The sequence below is a fragment of the Anser brachyrhynchus genome, assembly GCF_964034855.1.
Source record: "Anser brachyrhynchus genome assembly, chromosome: 4".
In the NCBI taxonomy this organism is placed as follows: Eukaryota; Metazoa; Chordata; class Aves; order Anseriformes; family Anatidae; genus Anser; species Anser brachyrhynchus.
The window spans coordinates 26,027,125-26,046,414 of record NC_137698.1 but is presented as its reverse complement, the minus strand read 5'-3'; the positions used below and the strand labels follow the sequence as shown (position 1 = coordinate 26,046,414).

Below are 19,290 nucleotides of genomic sequence, written 5' to 3'. Positions count from 1 at the left end.
GAGGATGTATGAATATCCTGCAGTTGTTTTGGCCACGATTATATCGCGGATGGCAGGTTGCCAGTAGCAACTGCAGTAAAAGGTCCAGAGTGTCAGTGTCTTCCTCTGGGTGATAAAACAGAGAACATTTGCACTTTCCGAACTGCCTCACAGAGGATTTGTGGCAGATTTTGGAGGTCTTGAAGAGACAGGAGACGGAAGTGGATAAGCTGCTTGCAGGTTGTATGCCAACCTATCCTTCTGTTGGCTCCTCCAGGCTTGGCACCACTGACGCTTTTTTTGCCCTTCTTTCTAGAACATTTAAAAGAGAAGCTGGAGGAATACATGGTCCGTTTTGCCAAAGTGAGGATTGTACGTACCAAGAAACGAGAAGGGCTCATTCGAACCAGACTGCTAGGAGCCTCGCTGGCTAGAGGAGAAGTCTTGACATTTCTGGATTCCCATTGCGAAGTCAACGTGAATTGGCTGCCTCCCTTGCTTAGTAAGTGTACGAGTGTTCATCACCCACTAAAACTGCAGCATTCAGCATAGCTTAAGCAATCAAAACTGTGTCCCACAATAAAAAGGACATACAATGTATAGAAGTGTTTAGAGCTGCTCTGCAATGTCTGAAGAGTCAGTATGATAGAGAACTCAGAGAAAACTGAGCAGCTCAATTTTATGTTGTTGTTGGGTTTGTTTGTTTTTGCGGCAGAACTAGCGAAAATTTGAAGTATCACTTTGGCCTATTACAGTTGCGTTTTATTTTATTATTACTACTACTAAGCAAGCTACTAAATCTAGTATTATGCCATGCCCTTACTATACACCTGAGAACTTTAGTTATGCAGGTATCGTACTGCTTCTTAGTCTTCCACATTCCATTAAAACAGCTTTTGCTGTAAATGTATCTAGGACCTCGGAGTTAAATTCAATAACAACTGCATTCGCAAGAGAAAGCTCAGAGAGAATGATTAGCTATTGACTGCTTTGCTGGAATCTGGCTGCAGCCAGCAAAGCTCCATTAGTCAAAGGAATGGAAGGAATCAATTGTAGTCTAGGATTTCACTCAGGAAGCAGTAGTCTCCTTTTCTGTACACCTGACTACACGCAAAGCATATGTGCTTTGCAGTGCATTTTTTTTCCAAACAAAACCAAATAAAACTTCTGAATTTGTTGTTAAAGAAATTTGTATTATTTAAATGGATATGTCACAAGTATAAGACAAGATAGTGTTTCATCAACTAATGGTTATTGTTTCTTGAATGTTGTTCCTAGGCTAGGTTTGGCCATACAATAAGCTAATAAAACATTTAGAGCCAAGAAGAGGGCACTGTTTGGGTAATGAACTATCACTTGAGACAAAAAAAAAAAAAAAAAAGTAGTAACTAGTTTTCTTTCAGAACAATAACAGGAGAATCTACAAAATTCTGAATTTACATCCTTTCTATCTTCCATATCAATTTACAAATCCAGACTATCCCCGTGTTACCACAATGTCCTTAATCACACGATCAGCATTTTTAAAAGTAACCTCACTATCTTCATGTGAAGCCCAAGTGACATAAAGGAGCAGAAGGAAATACAAGTTTCAACAAGCTTTCCACAAGCAGCTTTGACAGATAGCTGTTAAACACTGTGGAGTGTACATATACATATACTGTACATATACAGTTTTCCTCTGCTTTCTAATTTTGTCTGAAGGTTCATAATACATCACCATAATGTAAAAAATTCAGGAAGACTCTCACTCTTGTCTGCTGGAACCTTTTGCTAAATTGTTGCAGATTAGATATAGCCCTTCTGTTTTGCTAGTTTAGACATGGGAAAATTGCAATTGCGAAATCAGTTCCTTTTCTTGCTTTCTTGTCTGAAGTGAAGATACAGGTAGCTGGGTTTGACCCCATAAAAGCTTTAAACAGAATGATCACAAAGAATTCATAATTGCAGTTAGATTCAGTTGGGTATTGAACTGATGACCACAACCCCCGGCTTCAAGCAAGAAAACTGGAAAGATGAGAGAAGCTTCATCAGGGACCAAGACCCAGTTCTCCTCAGCTCTCAATGCAATTTGATCTCTCTCGTTCCCTTTTAGTGGAAATACCCTTAGTTAACCAGCTAGAGGATCTGGAAAATAATCTTGAGGAACACAGGAGCCCAAGGTCAATAGGCTTTATTTTGAAAGAAAAAAAAAAAAACATTACATGAGGAAGGACAAATAGAGAATGATCACACAGCTAATATACTTAAGAATGCCTTGTGCCCTGTTTTCTGAAAGGGAAGAGAGAATTGCTCTGAACCATTAGGGGGCAAATATTTACTATCTGGAAATTGGATGACATGTGGCTGTTAGTAATAGTAAAATTGGTGGCTTTTTTTGTTTTGTTTTTTCTTTGTCTAGTTTTTAAAGTGTTTATCTTAAGATTTGTCTTATGTTTCAATCAGCACTGCATTTGAATGAATGTCATTCAAGGAAACCAAAACAGAGTCTATAATGGGTACTTACTGTTTTGAAGCTGGCCCTATTTTATCTATGATTTTATTGTTTTTTTTTTGGTCAAGAATAGTGAAAAGTCCTCAAAAAGGACTTTTCAACCCAATACTGTAATGAAGACTGTCAGTCTTCACTGAGAGCAGCAGTGTTCTGCACTGCTCAGAGCAGTGGCAAACAGCTTTTCTCAAAATGAGATCTTGCAAGTTAGAGGATAGAAAAAAAGAAAGAAAAACAAAAACAAAAAAAAAGCAATCACTTAAAGCCAGGTCTCAAAGTTATTTAGGCATCTAATTTACATTTTAAGAATTGGCTATCACTTTTTAGACCAAAGAAAACCTAGTTATTTCAGTACTTGTTAGGTATCTAAATACTTCTAAGGAGATCAGCCATAGGTGTTTTCTGTGAATATATATATATATTCCTTTCAGTTGCAGTCCTTTGTTGTTGTTTTTTTTGTTGTTGTTTTCCTAAAAACAGGTGCAAAATGGCTTTTCTTTATTTTCTTTAATCTTTATTTAGTTTATTTGGTTAGCTTAAACAGCATTCTAAACTGAGATAAGCCACTCCAAAACTGAGATCTGAGGGAGTTTTGCCTGATGTTCACAGAGCAGGCAGCTGCAATCATGTAAAAATGTTGGCAAACACAGCTGTTTGTTATCACTCCTCAGTAATATAAAGCCAGCAGAGAGAAAGTTGTGATTTGAGCTCCAGCTGCAGTATTTGAGTCCAGTGTAGTGAAGAATCCCAGTTATCACGGGTTCAAGGAAAGAAACTGAGGAGCAAACCAGCTGAAAGATGCAGGCACATCTTTCTTTCTGCTGATGTTGCTGCAGAAGTAGGAGGAGAGGGGAGATGGAAACACAGATCAATAGTGCTATAGGCTACCAAAGCCAGGTTTGTCAAAACAGGTATTTTTTTTTTTTCCTGACCAAGAACTAAAATTACATCATGCTTAGCAAGTTACCAAGACACCTGCTAGCCATAGCTATCCGTCTCCACGATGTTATACTTGATAACGTTACTTGCCAGTGGGGAAGACTTAAGAGCGCAAATGCTCATGACAAGTCAGATAACATGAAATAACTTGTTGAGCTACTCAGATGTCACCATCCGTAACTCCATACATAAATACAAAAATAAGATTATTTGCAAAGTAGTATTGTTTCTTAAATCGGGCCAATTTGAAACAAGCACTCAAAATTAAAGGAGTGCACCTTTCTCTTAAAGACAGAACCTAAATTTTTTTTAGGTAGTGGCTTATCCAACATTGAAAACTTCTGCTTACTACCACATACATACACTCTGCTTGATAATAAAATTGCTGAATCCAAATATGTACATATAATTGCTTAAAATTTCAATAGCGAAAACTGAGCAGTGTACCCTCTTAATCCCAGGCCTTCTCTCAAATCTGAAAGATTTTTACACGTATGATGATGCTTATGTCTGCTTTTCCCTGTTTCTGCAACATATTTGCATTGAAATACGGTGTGGACATTTTCAGACAGACAGGAATTTGTGAGAGGATGAGGAAGCTGTAAAACACTTCCTGTGCCTTTCAGTTTTGTACATTAGGAGCAGGTGGGATAAAGAGCAGCTTGTGGCAAAGGCAGCAGCATGTTCACATCTATAAAAGTATGATATAAGTACTCTTGTGGAAAGTAAGCTGCCTGTACAGCCCTTTTTTCTGTTTCCTGAATTTATACTGGGGCTACATTTAAGCCTGAGAAGTATGCAAAATTCAGTATTTTAGGCATACCAAAAGAAACATTGAGGCTGAATGTTTTATTACTCTGCCTTTTGGTGTACAACTACATAATTTAACAGCCTGGTTTCATCAAAAGTCAATATCTTCATATGGCACATCATCATCTCTGAAACATTTTAAGGGATGAGAAGTGTAAGTTTTGCAGATACCCCAAGACCAGGCATGTAAGCATCGTCTTACTTGCAAAAATCTTGCAGAGTTTTAGGAAGGAAGACTAGGCTTGAGTGTGAGCCCTGCTCAAACAGTTGTCTTCCTGGCTATCTCTGCTTGGGACTTGGAGGTTTCCAGTCCTCCAGTCTATTTTAAGCTCTTGAAGATCAAGAGAAGGATGTCAGTATATTATGAGTCTACCTTTGACCTACTCCAGCCAAATCAATCCCATTTAGTTTCTCTCCTCTAATCAGTTTAGAAAGGGGCGATCAGAGGCAGATTATTATAAGCCCCGTAACTATTAGCAGGACCATCACAGGAAAGAGATTATGTAAAAATGACTTTACATAATGATTACAGGTAGCACTACACAGTGTACCAGTGAATACAATTATATTTGGCAATAGGAACAGTAATGCAGCCATTATGTTTCAGAAGAGTTTCTTAGAATTTTGTGAGAGTCTGGACATTAAATTTATTTCACTACTAAAGGATTAGGGTGTAAAAACCTGCTGAACTTCCAGGCACAGCAATTTCTCACTAGCAGTCAGTATTGTTCCCCTATTTGGACAGTCTCTTAAGAATAGCTGAGAATAAATATGAAAGCTACAGAAGTTAGCTAAAATATATGTATTTTTTTCATTTCAGTCCTTCAGAAGCACGGAAACAAAATCTATATTATTAATAATACCACCAATATTTCCTGCCTTCTGATCCAAATGTTCATTCCACACTCAGCCCTCTGATTATTTTTTTGGGGATATTTTCAAGCACTAGTGAAATCTAACCCTTAAAAAAAAGTTTTTCACATAGACACAGAAAAATTTATTACATTGTTTAGAAAATCTGGGCTATCATTTGGAGAAAAAGCTTTACTGTAGTTGGAGTTTTGAGATCTTGTTTTTTTCACAGATAGTCTTTCTCCTGTCCTTTCATGCCAACACAGCTACAAATTTTCCCTGTACCTCCTCACTTCAGTACATTATTCTTCTGCCTAATTCATGCAGTTGGCATATCTTCTTTCCTGCTGTTTCTTTTCTGTGGAGCTCTAAGGTATTTAGCACTAAGATTCACCAAAGGCAGACTCAGGCCCACCCTGCTTTTATATTAGAGATGAGAATTTGATTTAATCTCACAGTTCTAATTTTTTTTTTTAAGCCAACTGAAACTGCTCGCTTTATAAAACAGGTGAGTAGGAATAATACCGTGAGGCCCTCTTTGTATCTCCAAGAAAGGTACAAAAAATGGACACCAGCCCTGTTTTGTTCCCAGCATTGGAGTTTGCCTTTAATTTGTAGCATTTGATCTCAGAGTTGATGGACACTAGTGCTACGGGAACAGAGGCTGAATGGTTGCGAGGTCTGAGATTCACATTTGGGAACACAAATCTCTCTCTCAGGAGCTTGCCGTACACGCTCCCCACAGCTGAAGGAGTATTTTTATATTTTGCTTGCTGGCTCGTTCCATAGCTGACAGATTGGGGACAGCTCGGAGTAGCAAAGTGGCAGAGATATAGATGACTGGACTCCTGTGGGTCTCACAGGGATATGCCTCCCTTTAAAGAACTGTAAATGCTTCTAATCATTGCCTAACTGCATTAAGTCCACTTTAGATAAAGGTTTGATACAGATTTGAAAAATGAAATGATTTGGGGGCCATGGGGAGCGAAGCAAGCAATCTTCAAACATCAAAAAACCTGTGGGATTCACTTTGCAGTAATATGACAGATGGCTTGACTAGACATGCCATTTCCTATTTTCTACTTTCATTTTTCAGACCAGATTGCACTAAACCACAAAACCATCGTGTGTCCTATGATCGATGTCATTGACCACAATCACTTTGGCTACGAGGCACAGGCGGGGGATGCCATGCGAGGAGCTTTTGACTGGGAAATGTACTACAAAAGAATCCCGATTCCTCCAGAGCTCCAGAGAGCTGATCCCAGCGACCCCTTTGAGTAAGTAGCAATAAAGGGGAGAGTGGGAACATGAAGCAGAACAAGCAAAGAAGGCAGCTGTAGCAGAAGAAGCCAAGCCCAGGAATTTCCTTGTAGGCTGTACTAATTAAAGGTAGTAAAAGCAAGCAGCTATAAACTTCAAAACTGGGGAAAAGATCAGGGCAACCAGTTGCCAAATTCACAAGCCGTGGTTAGAAACACTTCCTGAGCTCTTCTGGCCCAGTGGTTGTGTGAAAAAGAAACAGACTCATACGTGCAGTTAAGAGAAAGTATTGGCATTGAGCAAAGAATGAATATGACTACAATTATTCTCATTATTCCACAGAACACATTCTGAAAATATTTTAGTTATGTTTTCTTTGCTGAAGATTGATGCAATACATGTATCAATCGCTGAGCCTACATTCTGGCAATAGATGCTTTGTTTATGGCTGGTGATACTGCTATTGTATGTGTTCCTGTAATTTCAGCACAGGACTGCCAAACCTGGACAGTGTCAAGCTGATTTGTAAATAATTTTTTACAAGCCAGCCTCTGATCCCAATATTATATAGATCAGCTCATTCACAAGAATGATCTTCTACTCTTCATAAAATTAGATCCTTTTTTTTGACTTTCTTTTTTTTTAATTTTCATGTAAGGATCAGATGGGGTTAATCCTCATCAGCAGAGAGGACAGGCAGCCAGACATGGTTCAACATGGTTGAGTCTCTAGGTCTCTCATGCAGCATGCATCTCAGCAGGACTGGCAGTGAGACTTGCTTTGATGCTCATGACTGTCTGAAATGCCATGCTGCAGATTTTGGCTGTTTAAAAACTCAGCATTTTCCCCTCCCCAAACAAAACCTGGAAACAATAGCAACAGAAAACCTGTGTCTCTGTCTCAGAGTCTGCACTGTTTGAAAGCAATGGATCCGATTCACTTAGAATATGACCCGTATCTTCAGGGAATGACCAGCCCTTGTACATCAGGAAAAAAATAGGTGATTGCAGCATTATGTGGGCTTGTTTTCATTATTCTGCTCGCTGCTTTTTACTTATTCCCATCTAGGCACATCAGTCTTAATCTTGCTTTTTTAAGTGCTGATGAAGTGCTTTCCATCAGCTGCCAATGTGACGACTGTACAGCATGGATGTAGTGAATGCATTCTCCGTGCTCTGGAGTTGCTAGTCTTCCTGGTCCTCTGAAAAGTTGTAATTTCTTGCCACTTACTGAAAGTCACCTAGCATATCCTATAATTTGGTTCAGCATTCAAACTTTGTGTATAACTAAAAGTTATACTGCTAGTGCAAACTATCATCTGTTTCGCACATTTGCAGTTTGTTGTATTCATCTTTCAAAGACAAGAGAGGCCTGAAGAGGAGATACTCATAGGAAGTTTTATAGAAGAGACAGGGCTTCGTGCACTACAGAGCAGATGAGGCAATTTTCATGAGCTGTTGTTGTGACCATCGTGGCAGCAGTTGGTACCCAGCTTGCTTTGCCTGCGTATGTAAGATGCAGAGATAAATGGCTTCACAAGGAACAACATATAGGACAGTGTGACCTATAAATCCCTTGTAATTTGATTCTTCCTGATTCTTACATAAATCAAGGAGAGTCTTCCTTTGTTTTCCCCGTGACAAGATCCGCATCAGAGGTATGCAGGTTGAAAAGCAGTACCGTACAGGGAACCACTCTGTGCACCCTGCATGTGGGAACAGGATTGAAGGCTGGCTGAGCTAGGACAATCTGTTTGCTCAAAAGTACCCTCTGTCTAAAATGGCAATAGCAGAAGTGTGTTTAATGATCGGTATTTTTGCTTAGTTGAGGAATTATTTTCTAATTGAAAGTCAGTACTACTTTTCTCTTAGGGCCTTCTTTGTTGACACCTCGGGCTTTTAATACCTTGCTTACAACAAATAAGGTAAATGTTACAGAACACGTGTTTAGATATCAGTAACTTAATTGACCAAGGCAGCTTCTATGGAATTAAAGAGGCAGAACAGTTTTCCTTTAGGTGCATATACACTATAGCTAGAAATGGCTTCAACCAGCACCATAATTATTGTGTCACTATTTTGTAAGCAGTAGGGATATTTTTTTAAAGGTAAATATTTTGCTATTGGTAGTCTAATAGCCCCGTTTCTTGCTAACAGCATTAGATCTGAGCTGATCCTTAATGAACTGGAAAATTGCCAGAGTTTTTAGTAAAACACCAGCAAATAATGGGTATGTGAATCAAAAATTGTGCTGATGAGTTTTCCCCTTACATAAAATGCTAGCCCAGTATTTGTGTAAAGCAGAAAGGTTACATTAGCCTTAATGTACATAAAAACAGATCAAAATGAAGAAGACCTAAGAGTGGTTGTTGTATTATATGTGCGGTATATTTGCTTTCCATCTGCACATGATCAAAATCCTGCTGCAGTGGGCATCAGCAGGATTTGCTTTTGGCACAACAAACTGAAGGGTTGTCAGGTAGGCTTTTGTTGTGACAATAGTATGGAGCTTACCAAACTCCCGTGCCAGCTGAGCTAACATTTCTGGAATTAATTTTTCCTTGCCCCCCCCCCCCCCCCCCCCCCCCCCCCATCCAGAGTCTAAATCAGTGAACTCCTTGTTGATTTCCCTTTTCACGTGCCATGGAAACAACAGAAGTGTTATATAGTATTCAACTGATTTGTCACACTTAGGGTTCATCACAGTTGGCCATAGTGATTTTTCTCTTTTGATGCACATACACCTCCACAATACATTCTGAAGGGGACTTCATACAGTTTCCCTTTGATGCATTTAGGGCTGAGTACCAGGCACAGAGCAAATTGGTTCTGCTGTATTGTGGGAAGTGGTCTTTGTAAGATAAATGTGGAATCATCACCATGTTACAGTGGTGGTTCAGTGTCTTGAACCCAGGTTCACTATCATTCAGCAAAATGTGAGATGACTTGGGAAGTGTTCTTTCAGTTTGTAAATGGGGAGAACCAGAGATCTTTACATCCTTTGTTGCAAAGTTCTCTTGCACTGGCTTGTTTCTGTGCTATGGTAGAGGTTTGGGGCATTGCTTGTATGCTCTGATGTTTCTCTTTCTGTGGTGCAAAACACTCTAGTCTCTGGAGAAGTTTGCCTAACCCAAGCAGTTGCTACTTAAACTAATAGGGTAACCTTGTTGCTATAATGGACTGTGATATACAGCATGTCAGTTTATGTGATTTAATAGCCTGTCTGGGCTAAAAGCTCTGTGGAAGTTTAACACGGGGGTTTGATATGCTCAAGCCTGCTAGGGATGACTGCTCTTTATTTCCTGGCAGCAGTTACATAACATCAATTCATGTTATCTTGTGCCCTGTCTGAAATAAGGCATCAGTGTCCATTGGTGCCAGCAGCAGCATATTCCTAACCAGACAAGAAAGCATCAAAAATTCATCTCAAAAAAAAAAAGGGAGGGGGGGGGGAAAGCATAATAGATTCTATACATATTATAGCACAAATTGAATAGGATAGGAGAGGGCTGCACAGCTCTTCAGAGCAGTTTTGTGGAGGTGTAGGTTTATGATACAGGAAAGAGGGAAAGGTGCAGGTGAAACCTAATATTGCTCTGGAACTGCAAGTCAGGACGGCGATGAGAGGAGTGTTGTGCCACTCACTGGTACCAAGACTTCCAGCACCTACATGAGAAAGTTAGTTGGTTTTTGGTATATGAGTACTCCTTGACTACTCTTTGACAATTTCTTTCTGTAATGGTTTCTTTGCCTTCTGATATAGATCTGTCATCTCCAGACCTCCGTGAAGGGAGATGAAACTGGAGAATCATGTAATTCTAGCAAAGGACCAGAACAATAGTTTGGCAAATACTTTGCTAGCCAACGAATTAGAATCAGCTTTGTAACCTTTGATGAGACATTTTAGTTCTTTGTACTCAGTTTCCCATTTGTAAAATAGGAATAGAAATGCTTCACCATCCCACGGCTACTTGTAAAAATACAAGGATACAATGCTACTTTTACAAGGGTACAAGTGTGGCAAAAGTTATAGGACTGAGGTTTCACAGTAGTAAGGGCCATTCATTCATTATGGATGTACTTTTAGTGAAATTTTGGATGTGCTCAAGGAATGTAATTAGGCGTTCAGTACATTGTTCTCTTCCCTTGTATAATAGATGCTCAGCCTTGGATATAACATAGGACCTTAATGTGGTCAGTTGTGTGTTAGATTGCTTGGCACTTTCTGTTGATTTACATATCTAAAATCATATTATTACTATGTAAGCTGTTGTCAGATTGCTCTTTTATTTGAATTTGATATAATCTATTTTAGAAATACTCTTTTTTTTCTGCAGTTCCTTATTCTCAGTATTTATATGTACTTTTAACAACATGTTGGTGCAAATAAAGTCTTTGCTAAAGACCATGTTTCAAATCTGACAAGTACTTTTACAATTTTACGATCATTTTCTGAAGTTTAGAAAGTGCTATGGACAATGATTTCTGTTCTATAGCTCCCAGTGCTTTATAGTCTGTGTCTTTTCTGGCTGATTTCTGCCTATAAACATATTCATAAAACCTCTCACAACCAGAAACAATCATCTATTTTTTTAGAGCTTGAGTGTAATCTACGGTTTTGAACTGTGCTACAGGAATGTTTGATGCAAAGGCGTTATTCTACAGAAAAGCAGTTGCCAACCAGTGTGAGTCTGTGCAATTTAAGGTCTTGATTTATTGTTTTGACAGACTGTGGTTTATAGAGGACTGGTAGCAGAGATAACAATAGATTTTACAAACTCCTCTCCACCTATGGCCCCATGAAATTTTCAGATTTTTTTCAGTGAAAAGTGCTAACAACGATGCATACTATTTATGTATGAAGATCTGAATATTCCATTACTTTCTCCTGCCTTTGGTGGGATTTCAGTGTAGAGCTTCTGTACAAGCAGTACATTTTCTCCAAAGGCCAGTTCAGGAGAATTCTACGGAAGAGTGCAATGTTTCAGAATAAAAAAAAATAAAATAAAAATCAAGAATCACATCTGCTGCTGGTATCATTTTTCTAACCTCACGAGAATCACATGGCACTTATTTGAGTCTTACATGCTGGTTGAATTGGATAGACCCAGTCTGGATGCACAACTTTCCACTTAAACGTTGTTTGGGGCTCATGCACCCCAAGGCAAAAAGGGACCAAATCTTGTTCATAGACTTGATGCTGCAATGCTAAAGTAGCTATGTTTTTTCTGCTTCTGTGGAAACTCTTATGTTAATATTTCTTTTACACTTGGACTTTGTGTTTAGCATAAAAACATAAATATCTTGAATGTAATGTTTCTAGAGCTGTTAGCCTGCTACTTCCCACAAATATTAACTTTAGAGGTTGATAGTCTATATGCCCATATGCTAGGGCAGATTCGTAGAGTGGGTCACCAAAACTACCAGTAATTAGAAAACTAAGTAGTTTCTGGACATGAATTTAATATTTCTTTACATAAAAAAGACTGGGGTGGTAGCCAAGAAGAAGACAGAGGTATGTTGCTTAATGCATTCAGGCGACCTACTTAAAGCTATCAATATGCTATTGATACAGATGACTTGGCTTTCAAAATTATAAAATCCCATCTGAACAATTTTCAGTGATGAAGAAGAAGTCACCCTTTTGAAGTAATTATTTTTAAGTGTGTATTTTCAAGTATTTTTTCTAGAACTTTCATCTAGAATTTGGTGACACCTATTGGTACTACTACACAGAAAATGAATGTCCCTCTCTTATATTTTGTAGTGTTTACCTAGTGTTTATCTGCTCCTAACGTTGGGAGCGACCTCTGCATCTGCTGCCATTTCTGCTTGTTTGAGCTCATTGGTGGTTGTTTTTTTAGAGAATGATCTATTGCTGTCTTAAGTCTCAGCTTAGTCCATATCTGTGCTACAGCTGCTCCCAACACAAGATTAAAACCAATGACTGATTTTGTTAGACCCCTCACAGTGCCAAACAGCTTCCAAATATGTACATTAAAGCAAGTTCTGTATGTGTTCATTGACTCAAGTTACTATTATGGGCCAGGATGTGCATTGTGAGGGTCATTTTGCCTGTAATGTACAAGATCTGCCAGAAGCTCCACAGTAGCACAGTGTTTCTCTTCCTTTCTTCTGCAATGCTGATGGTTCTTGGAATTAAATATGGTACAGAAACATCTTCACCTGCCGATATATACCTTCTGATTTTTTGTCTATATAGCCTAATTCTGACTGTCCAGCTATCTTGACATAGGATCACCTTAGTCCTGGGGATGAAGAGATATCTCTGATGTCCACTTTGAAGAAATTGAGCTGCTAATGCAGTACATGCAGGAAGCATGAAAAGAAGAGGCTAGGAAGAAATGTCAGGAAGTCTCCTACTTTGTCCTGTTAACCTCTCCCCCCTATTTGTAGCATTACAAATAGACTAGCCTCCTTTTAAAAACCCCAGTCATGCGGAGTCTCAATAAATTGCCCAGACAATTTATTATATAGCCAGTGTTACAGTACTATTCTTATTTATAATAGTTAACCAGAAATTTCCTTGTCATGGCTTTAACTCCCCTCTATTTTGTCCTGAACACTGTACACTGGGAGAACACCTTTTTGAACACTAGTGTCAGATTAGTTCACTGTTCATTTTCAAATAAATTACCTTGTTTTTTTCAGTCTCTCTTAATAAGTCATGTTTTCTACGTCTCTGATGATTATCTTTGCTCTCCTCTGGACTCTTTCCATTTAGCCTGTAACACTGAAAGCAGATACTGCACCAGCCAAAGCCTTATCATTTCCTAGTAGAGCAGGTGGGTGGCTTTACCTGTCTCAGAGACTGTGTTCCTATTTACATTTCCTCGACAATGTTGATTCGTAACAGGCTCGTGTTCTGGTGTAACCTCCACATCGTTTTCTGCAGAACTGGTATCAATCCAAGTGTTCATCATCCTCCTCTTGTAATTCAGATTTTACCTTTTTGAAGGCAAGGCATTTGCCTTCATATCTGTTTAAAGTTCCATGGCCAAAAAGGTGATGTGTCTTCATAATCCCTAGTTCAGTGATGCTTTATACTTAAACATTTTTACTTTTATCTTTTTTTTTTGGCCTTCGTTTCTTTACTTTTCCAGCTTGTCAAGAGTTTGAATTCTGTTTAACCTTCCAGCTACTTTAAATCTAGTGCACTGTTATTTGTGCTCTATTTGAGGTTCTTGCAAATGGCAAACTCTGCTCTAGATCCAGATTGTAAAAATGGCAGGATTCAAGATGTATGATGTCTCCAGGTTTCAGCAATACATCCAGTGGTTCTTCCATTTTCCCAGTCAAAAACAGAACAGGTGCAGGTACCACCCCTGTGTCTCTGGAAAATCTATTTTATTCAGAAGCCATGCTTCCAGCCGTGCAAACCTGTATAAATCATCTAATGATCCCAGTAAAAATTGGTAAGCCTTATGAATATGTCTTAAAACTCTGAGAGGCTCTGAGCACCACGTGTTTCATGCATTGTGAGTCCTACACACAGGATTTCCTCCATGAGCTCTAGATGGCATCAGATTTACAGCACAATGTCAGCTGGCTCTTCAGGTCCCTTTTCAGATCAGAGATCAGGATCTAGAAGCTCGTGGGCACATGTTCCAAACTGGTGCAGAAAGGCAAAAAACTGCATTCAAAAAGCTGCATTTAAAACCCTACGGATGAGGAGCGCTGGATGCGCGTTTTTAATGAAATACTGAACTGAATCAGGTGCAGGACAATGTTTGCAGGTACTGCCTAAGGACAAATTCCTTTCTGATGTTGGGTTATAGGTGGTTGCTTTTTACTTATGGCTATCAGCAGTTTTTGCACCTCTCTGACAGACATTATGTCTAGTCCATGTTTCTGTAGTTTTTAACTCGCAGTTATTTGTGAATCTGATCACTTATTTGACACTGATCTGAAAAAAAGAGAGTTAATGCAAATTTTGTTTAAATATCAGGAGAGTTCAATATGGGTATTGACATGATGTGGGTCTTAGAACTAAGACAAGCACAATCACATTCTGAATTATCCCCAGACATTCTAGCAGCTGTTTTCTTTTCATCTAAGTAGCTGCAAGACGAGTTTTGTCAAGAGGTGAAGGCAAATGCCTCCAGCAGTCATTGAGGTAAAAATTATTATAAACACCCCAAATTTTGCTGTGCTAGTTTATTTATAAAATGCTGTGCATATCTTTTGATAGACCAGGAATAAATGAGGCTCACAAGAATTGGCATTTGTTGTTCCATACATTGCCAAGTCAGTGTCCTTCACTGGGGAACAAGGTTCATATCTCAGCTTTGCACATTTCTAAAAATACCTGTTTCTATTGTGGGGATCCCTTCAAGTCAGTAATTCAATAATTTTGAAAATCAACACTTCTGATGTTTTCTATTGTCAGCTTGGTGTGGGGGTGTTGTTTTCAGTGCTGGAGAGGTGCTGTAGGTGCTTAAATTGCACGAGTCAATTTGCCCACGACAGAGAACGAGGTGCCTGCAAGGAAAGAGGATATGCCACTCCCCACTCTCTTCTGGTTCTCAAGCAGAAAGATTAGCTGATTCTGCAGAACCTACCTGTTTTCTTTTGTGCTAGGCCAAGTCACCACTCTGTTTTCCCAAGAGTACAAATGACCTGTGGACATGCAGTGAATTAGGAGTGGAAGAGATGGTGATAAGCCAGGAGCACAGCAGGGAAACACCAGCAACGTTTTTGCCTTTTGGAGGATTGTGAACATGCAAAGGACCTCTCAGAGTACCAGAGGAAAAGGTAAACAGCAGGGGAAGAAAGTAGTTTGGAGCAGTATTTTCAACCCATTGTCTTGGGGACCTCAGGGTAGTGGTTTCTAAGAGACTCACTGAAGGCAGGAAAGGAAAAGTAAAGTTACTGAGTTCTCACCCCACAGGAAATGTTTTTGGTGCCCAGATTGCTTCTTTGCAATATGTTTTTGTGCTTAGCCCATTTTGCAGTGATTCTTTTTGACAGAATGACAGTTTAAATAGCAAAACTGTTCAAAGCACAATCTTTGTTTGTTCCTGACTTGTTCAAAGGGCATTCAGGAAAGAAGAATAGTCCTTTGTTATAGGTTGCCTGTCTGTGCAGTTGTAGTTACAATATATATAATTAGTTTCAGTGTTATAATTAAGTCGATATAGCTAAATCATGTGGGCTCTATTATTTCAGTGTTGCTCTTACTTGGCCTTAAATCAAGCAGCATAAACAAAACAATGACTTTAAAGTTCCAACTACTTTCCCTAAATTTTATATTATGAATTTTATATTGTAATTGCTTGCATTTCCATTTCTGCTAAGCAGAGATATTATTATTATTCTGTATCAGAGAGATGATAGGAGACATTATTGCATTTTTTGTAAATCGTAAAATACTATCGCTATTGCAGCCAATTTCCAGTATTAGTTTCTATAATGATAATTTAATAGATTCGTATTTTTTTGATGCCAAAACAGGATATTGTGACTATCTTGATGGAAGTGTTTTAAGAACATTCATTTATTTGCTGGAAGGTAATTAAATGCTTGTAATTTCTGTAGGCATAAAAGGACTCAAAGCTTGTCAAAATAGGGGTATTTGGATGACTGGCACTACATGTTTCTTTATACTGGTATGTTTTTAATGTTGTGCAACAGAATACTGATCAAGCTTCTTTTTTTTCTTTTTTTTTTTTTTTTTGAGATGCTCAACAGCACATGGTCTACTTTAAGGAAATGTCTTATGATTACATGTTTAATTTTCCGTCTTTTCCCTTTTGTTAGTATTTTCTTGAATATGAAAGTTTCCTAAACGCTGTGGGCACAGCTGACCACAGACTGTAAGAATGGCTTTGGCAAGGCTGATAGATGGGCCTTAACTGCATACAGATTTCACCCGTCTCATCTAATACTTATTAAGAAATCTAACCTTGGTTAAATTGTATTATACAAAACTTCAATTGGATCACGGACGGTCAAATAGCTGTTTTCTGCAGTAATTACTGGACTTACATCTCCACCTACTGGCTGATGGGGCAAATTCCCATTTGAAAGTCAGTTTTATTGCAATCCAAGTTGTTTTTAATACTGTAAGGAAAGTTTTTACAGGTAAATCATTTACAGACACAATTTTAAGGGAAAGTTTGTTCAAAGCTATTTAGCTGTGTATGTAATTAAGACACTGACTTCAAACTCACTGACCTATGCATATTAGCCTTGGTCTTAATAAAGAAAATAAGACAAGATTTTAAGTGAGGAAAAAATTAAAAAATGCATTTAAACCCACCTACAGATCCTTTTTGTGGGAACATGTGAGTACATCCAAGAGCCAAGAACACAGTAGACCTCTAGGAAGTTATTGCTATATAACCCAATAAAGCTGAAGAGAATAACAAGAATGATTATAATTAGGCTCTAAGAGAAATGAATTAAAGAAATAGAAAAATCTGTTCTAACAAGGTTCTCCGGCAAGGTTCACAGGGTGATTATCAGTGTTGACATGCAACAACAACAAAATCGCAGTTCAGGCATTAGCAAAGAGAAAAGGCTGAAATTTAATACCAAAAAGTACAAAGTCAAAGTGGACAGATAATGAGAATGTCTTTTGGAGTGGATTTCGTCCATTGGTAACAGTAAAACAGGAGAAATACTATTTGTAAAAGCAGCTCGTAACAGCAACTCTCCGGTGTGATAACAGCTGTGGAAGGGCAAATGCAGTCCTGGAGCTTGTTTTGCCATAGCCCGTGGCCCTTCAAGGTTACAGAGTATTTCAGAATCTCAGAGAGCCCCTGCTCCTGTTCCTCACAAGTTAGGGAATAATCTCCTCTTAGCCCAGAATGAAATCTGACATGCTTCTGCTGTTTTTTAGGCACAGCAACCTTTTTCTTCTTTCCCTGGGGAGAACATAGAATAAACAGACACAAAATTACAGCATAGGGTGTTCATTTATACCTTAATTTATACCAAAGGCTTTGTTTTCTGTTCTGTTTTCAAACATCAAGTTTCTGGCTTCAGGAAGCTTCCTACTAAGGATACATGGGTAAAATCTAAGTAATTGTGAGGAATATTAAGAACCCAAGCTCCCTAGTACTCATTTCTAGGTGAAATTAGAGATGTGCTGCTTGGGCAGAGTCATACTAACTCTCCTATGCACACACTTTTCATTTTACAGAGACTCGGTCTAGGTCAGATGCCCTATCAGGTGCATCTACGAAGTCATATGAGCCATTTAGAATTAAGTATCTATTTCTACAGAAGCTCATGTTAAACAGTGCTAGAATTGAGATGCTAGATGAAGTAGGTTTCCTCTAAATTCTTCTGCTCTGATCAATTTCTTTACAACAGTTACAGAAATGAAGCAAAACAGAAGCATGTCCTGAATGGAAAAACAGCTATTACCCATCTGGAAAACAAATTTTCCAGAAATATGGAAGACAACTGAAAGAAGCTTAAAAGACACTTTGCTCTGTATCTGTAAATAATAGGCACTAGTAGAAATATTATTTACAGAGTAAGACAATGGCTATAGTTCTCAAGATGGTGGGTTTTTGAGTGGTTTCATTAATTTTGAAACAATTTAACTAGTAAATTTCTGCATATTATGACATTCTAGACATAATAGAGAATCCAAAATACTCCCAGAGCAGAACTGAATCAGAAAGACATGGAGTTAAATCCATTAAGCAAGACTGGTGGGCTTCCTGTAACTTGACAGCAATAGAGTTGATACCTCTCAAATCTCTGAAAAGGCTGGTCTTTCTGGAAATGAATTGTACGTACCTAAGCAGCCAGGTTGTTTAAACATATGTGATCTATCAGATTTACTCTTGCTCTGTCTCTAAAGACAAATTAGCTTTCATTTTGATGGGTTTCTTCCTTTTCTCATAGAATTCCAGATTCATAATTCCTCTGATTATTCTGGCACAGCTCTGTGATAAGTTTCATTTTTCCTTTTTTCTGAAAATAGTTGGCCAGATTTGTATGCAGTCTCATACTGCATGTGATCTTCAGCAGCGCTAGTGATCTGTACCTGCTGAAAAGATCTCCATTGATAGATCTTAAACTTGTATTTTGCCTTTCCAAAGCTTATCTGATACTTCTTGCATCCATTCTTGAACAATCTGACCTTGCATATCTCAGGTATTTGGAACAACTATTACTGCAAAATTTCAAATGATTTAGTCTTGGTTCTGATGAAGCAATGGGCAGAAGATGTGCAGGAGAGCACTGAGATGAGATGTATTTGAAACGTTTCCGTAGAACTTGGATGTTTCTTTTCCAATACTTGAGTCCATTTTCATTCAGTAAGTGTTGATGGTTTTTTACTTTCTCTAATGAAGCTTGAAATTAACAGCGTTTTGTTTACTTTCTTATTTGCAGCAACATCATTGATAGTAATATCATGGCACTGGGAATAGTTCTTGCAAAGCTGGAGGACAGAAGTGAAAATTATTTTGGATAGGCCCTGTATACATATAACTACTATTTAATATTTCTATATTTAGAATGCTGTTTGTTTAGGGGAAGACAATCCACGTGAATCAGAGATACAAATTATTTTGACTCTGAACTCTTTGGTAGCACCACTTTAACTTAACACAGATGCAGTTTTATTAAAAAACTCAACTAAACATAAAATATTTATTTTTCTTATTGTGATTTGCATAGCATAGAAAAATACTTTTAAAAAAGGAAGAATTATAGCAGTTCATTAATCTGATTTTTTTTTTAAATCATTCATGATTTTAAAAACATATTGTACTGGTAAGCAAGATTTTAGTAAGTAGATTTTACCAGCTGGAAGTATGGTAGGAGATGAGCAGCATTTTGGTATTGAAAACACACCCTGAGATTTCTGGTGTCCTTGTATATTTGGTGTCTGTTTAAATAAACCCAGTGTTAACCATAAGGTCAGAGTCTGTTAATACTTGCTTTGGAGAATTCTGTCTTTCTGAGCCTTTT

General features: G+C 38.2%; 1 protein-coding gene across 19 annotated transcripts in view; it reads left to right on the top strand.

The window, feature by feature from the left end:
• GALNTL6 (polypeptide N-acetylgalactosaminyltransferase like 6) overlaps positions 1-19,290 on the top strand; it is a 554,330-nt gene that overhangs the window by 470,816 nt on the left and 64,224 nt on the right. For 18 of the 19 annotated variants that reach the window (XR_013950458.1, XR_013950459.1, XM_080590199.1 and 15 more), the window contains 2 exons: positions 296-481; positions 6,168-6,351. Coding sequence is in view for 17 of the 19 variants with exons in the window: in XM_080590199.1 (XP_080446325.1) it covers positions 296-481; positions 6,168-6,351 (370 nt within the window). In the remaining 2 variants the exon portion in view is untranslated. The remainder of the gene's footprint in view (positions 1-295; positions 482-6,167; positions 6,352-19,290) is intronic. The other variant, XM_080590206.1, reaches the window with a different exon arrangement.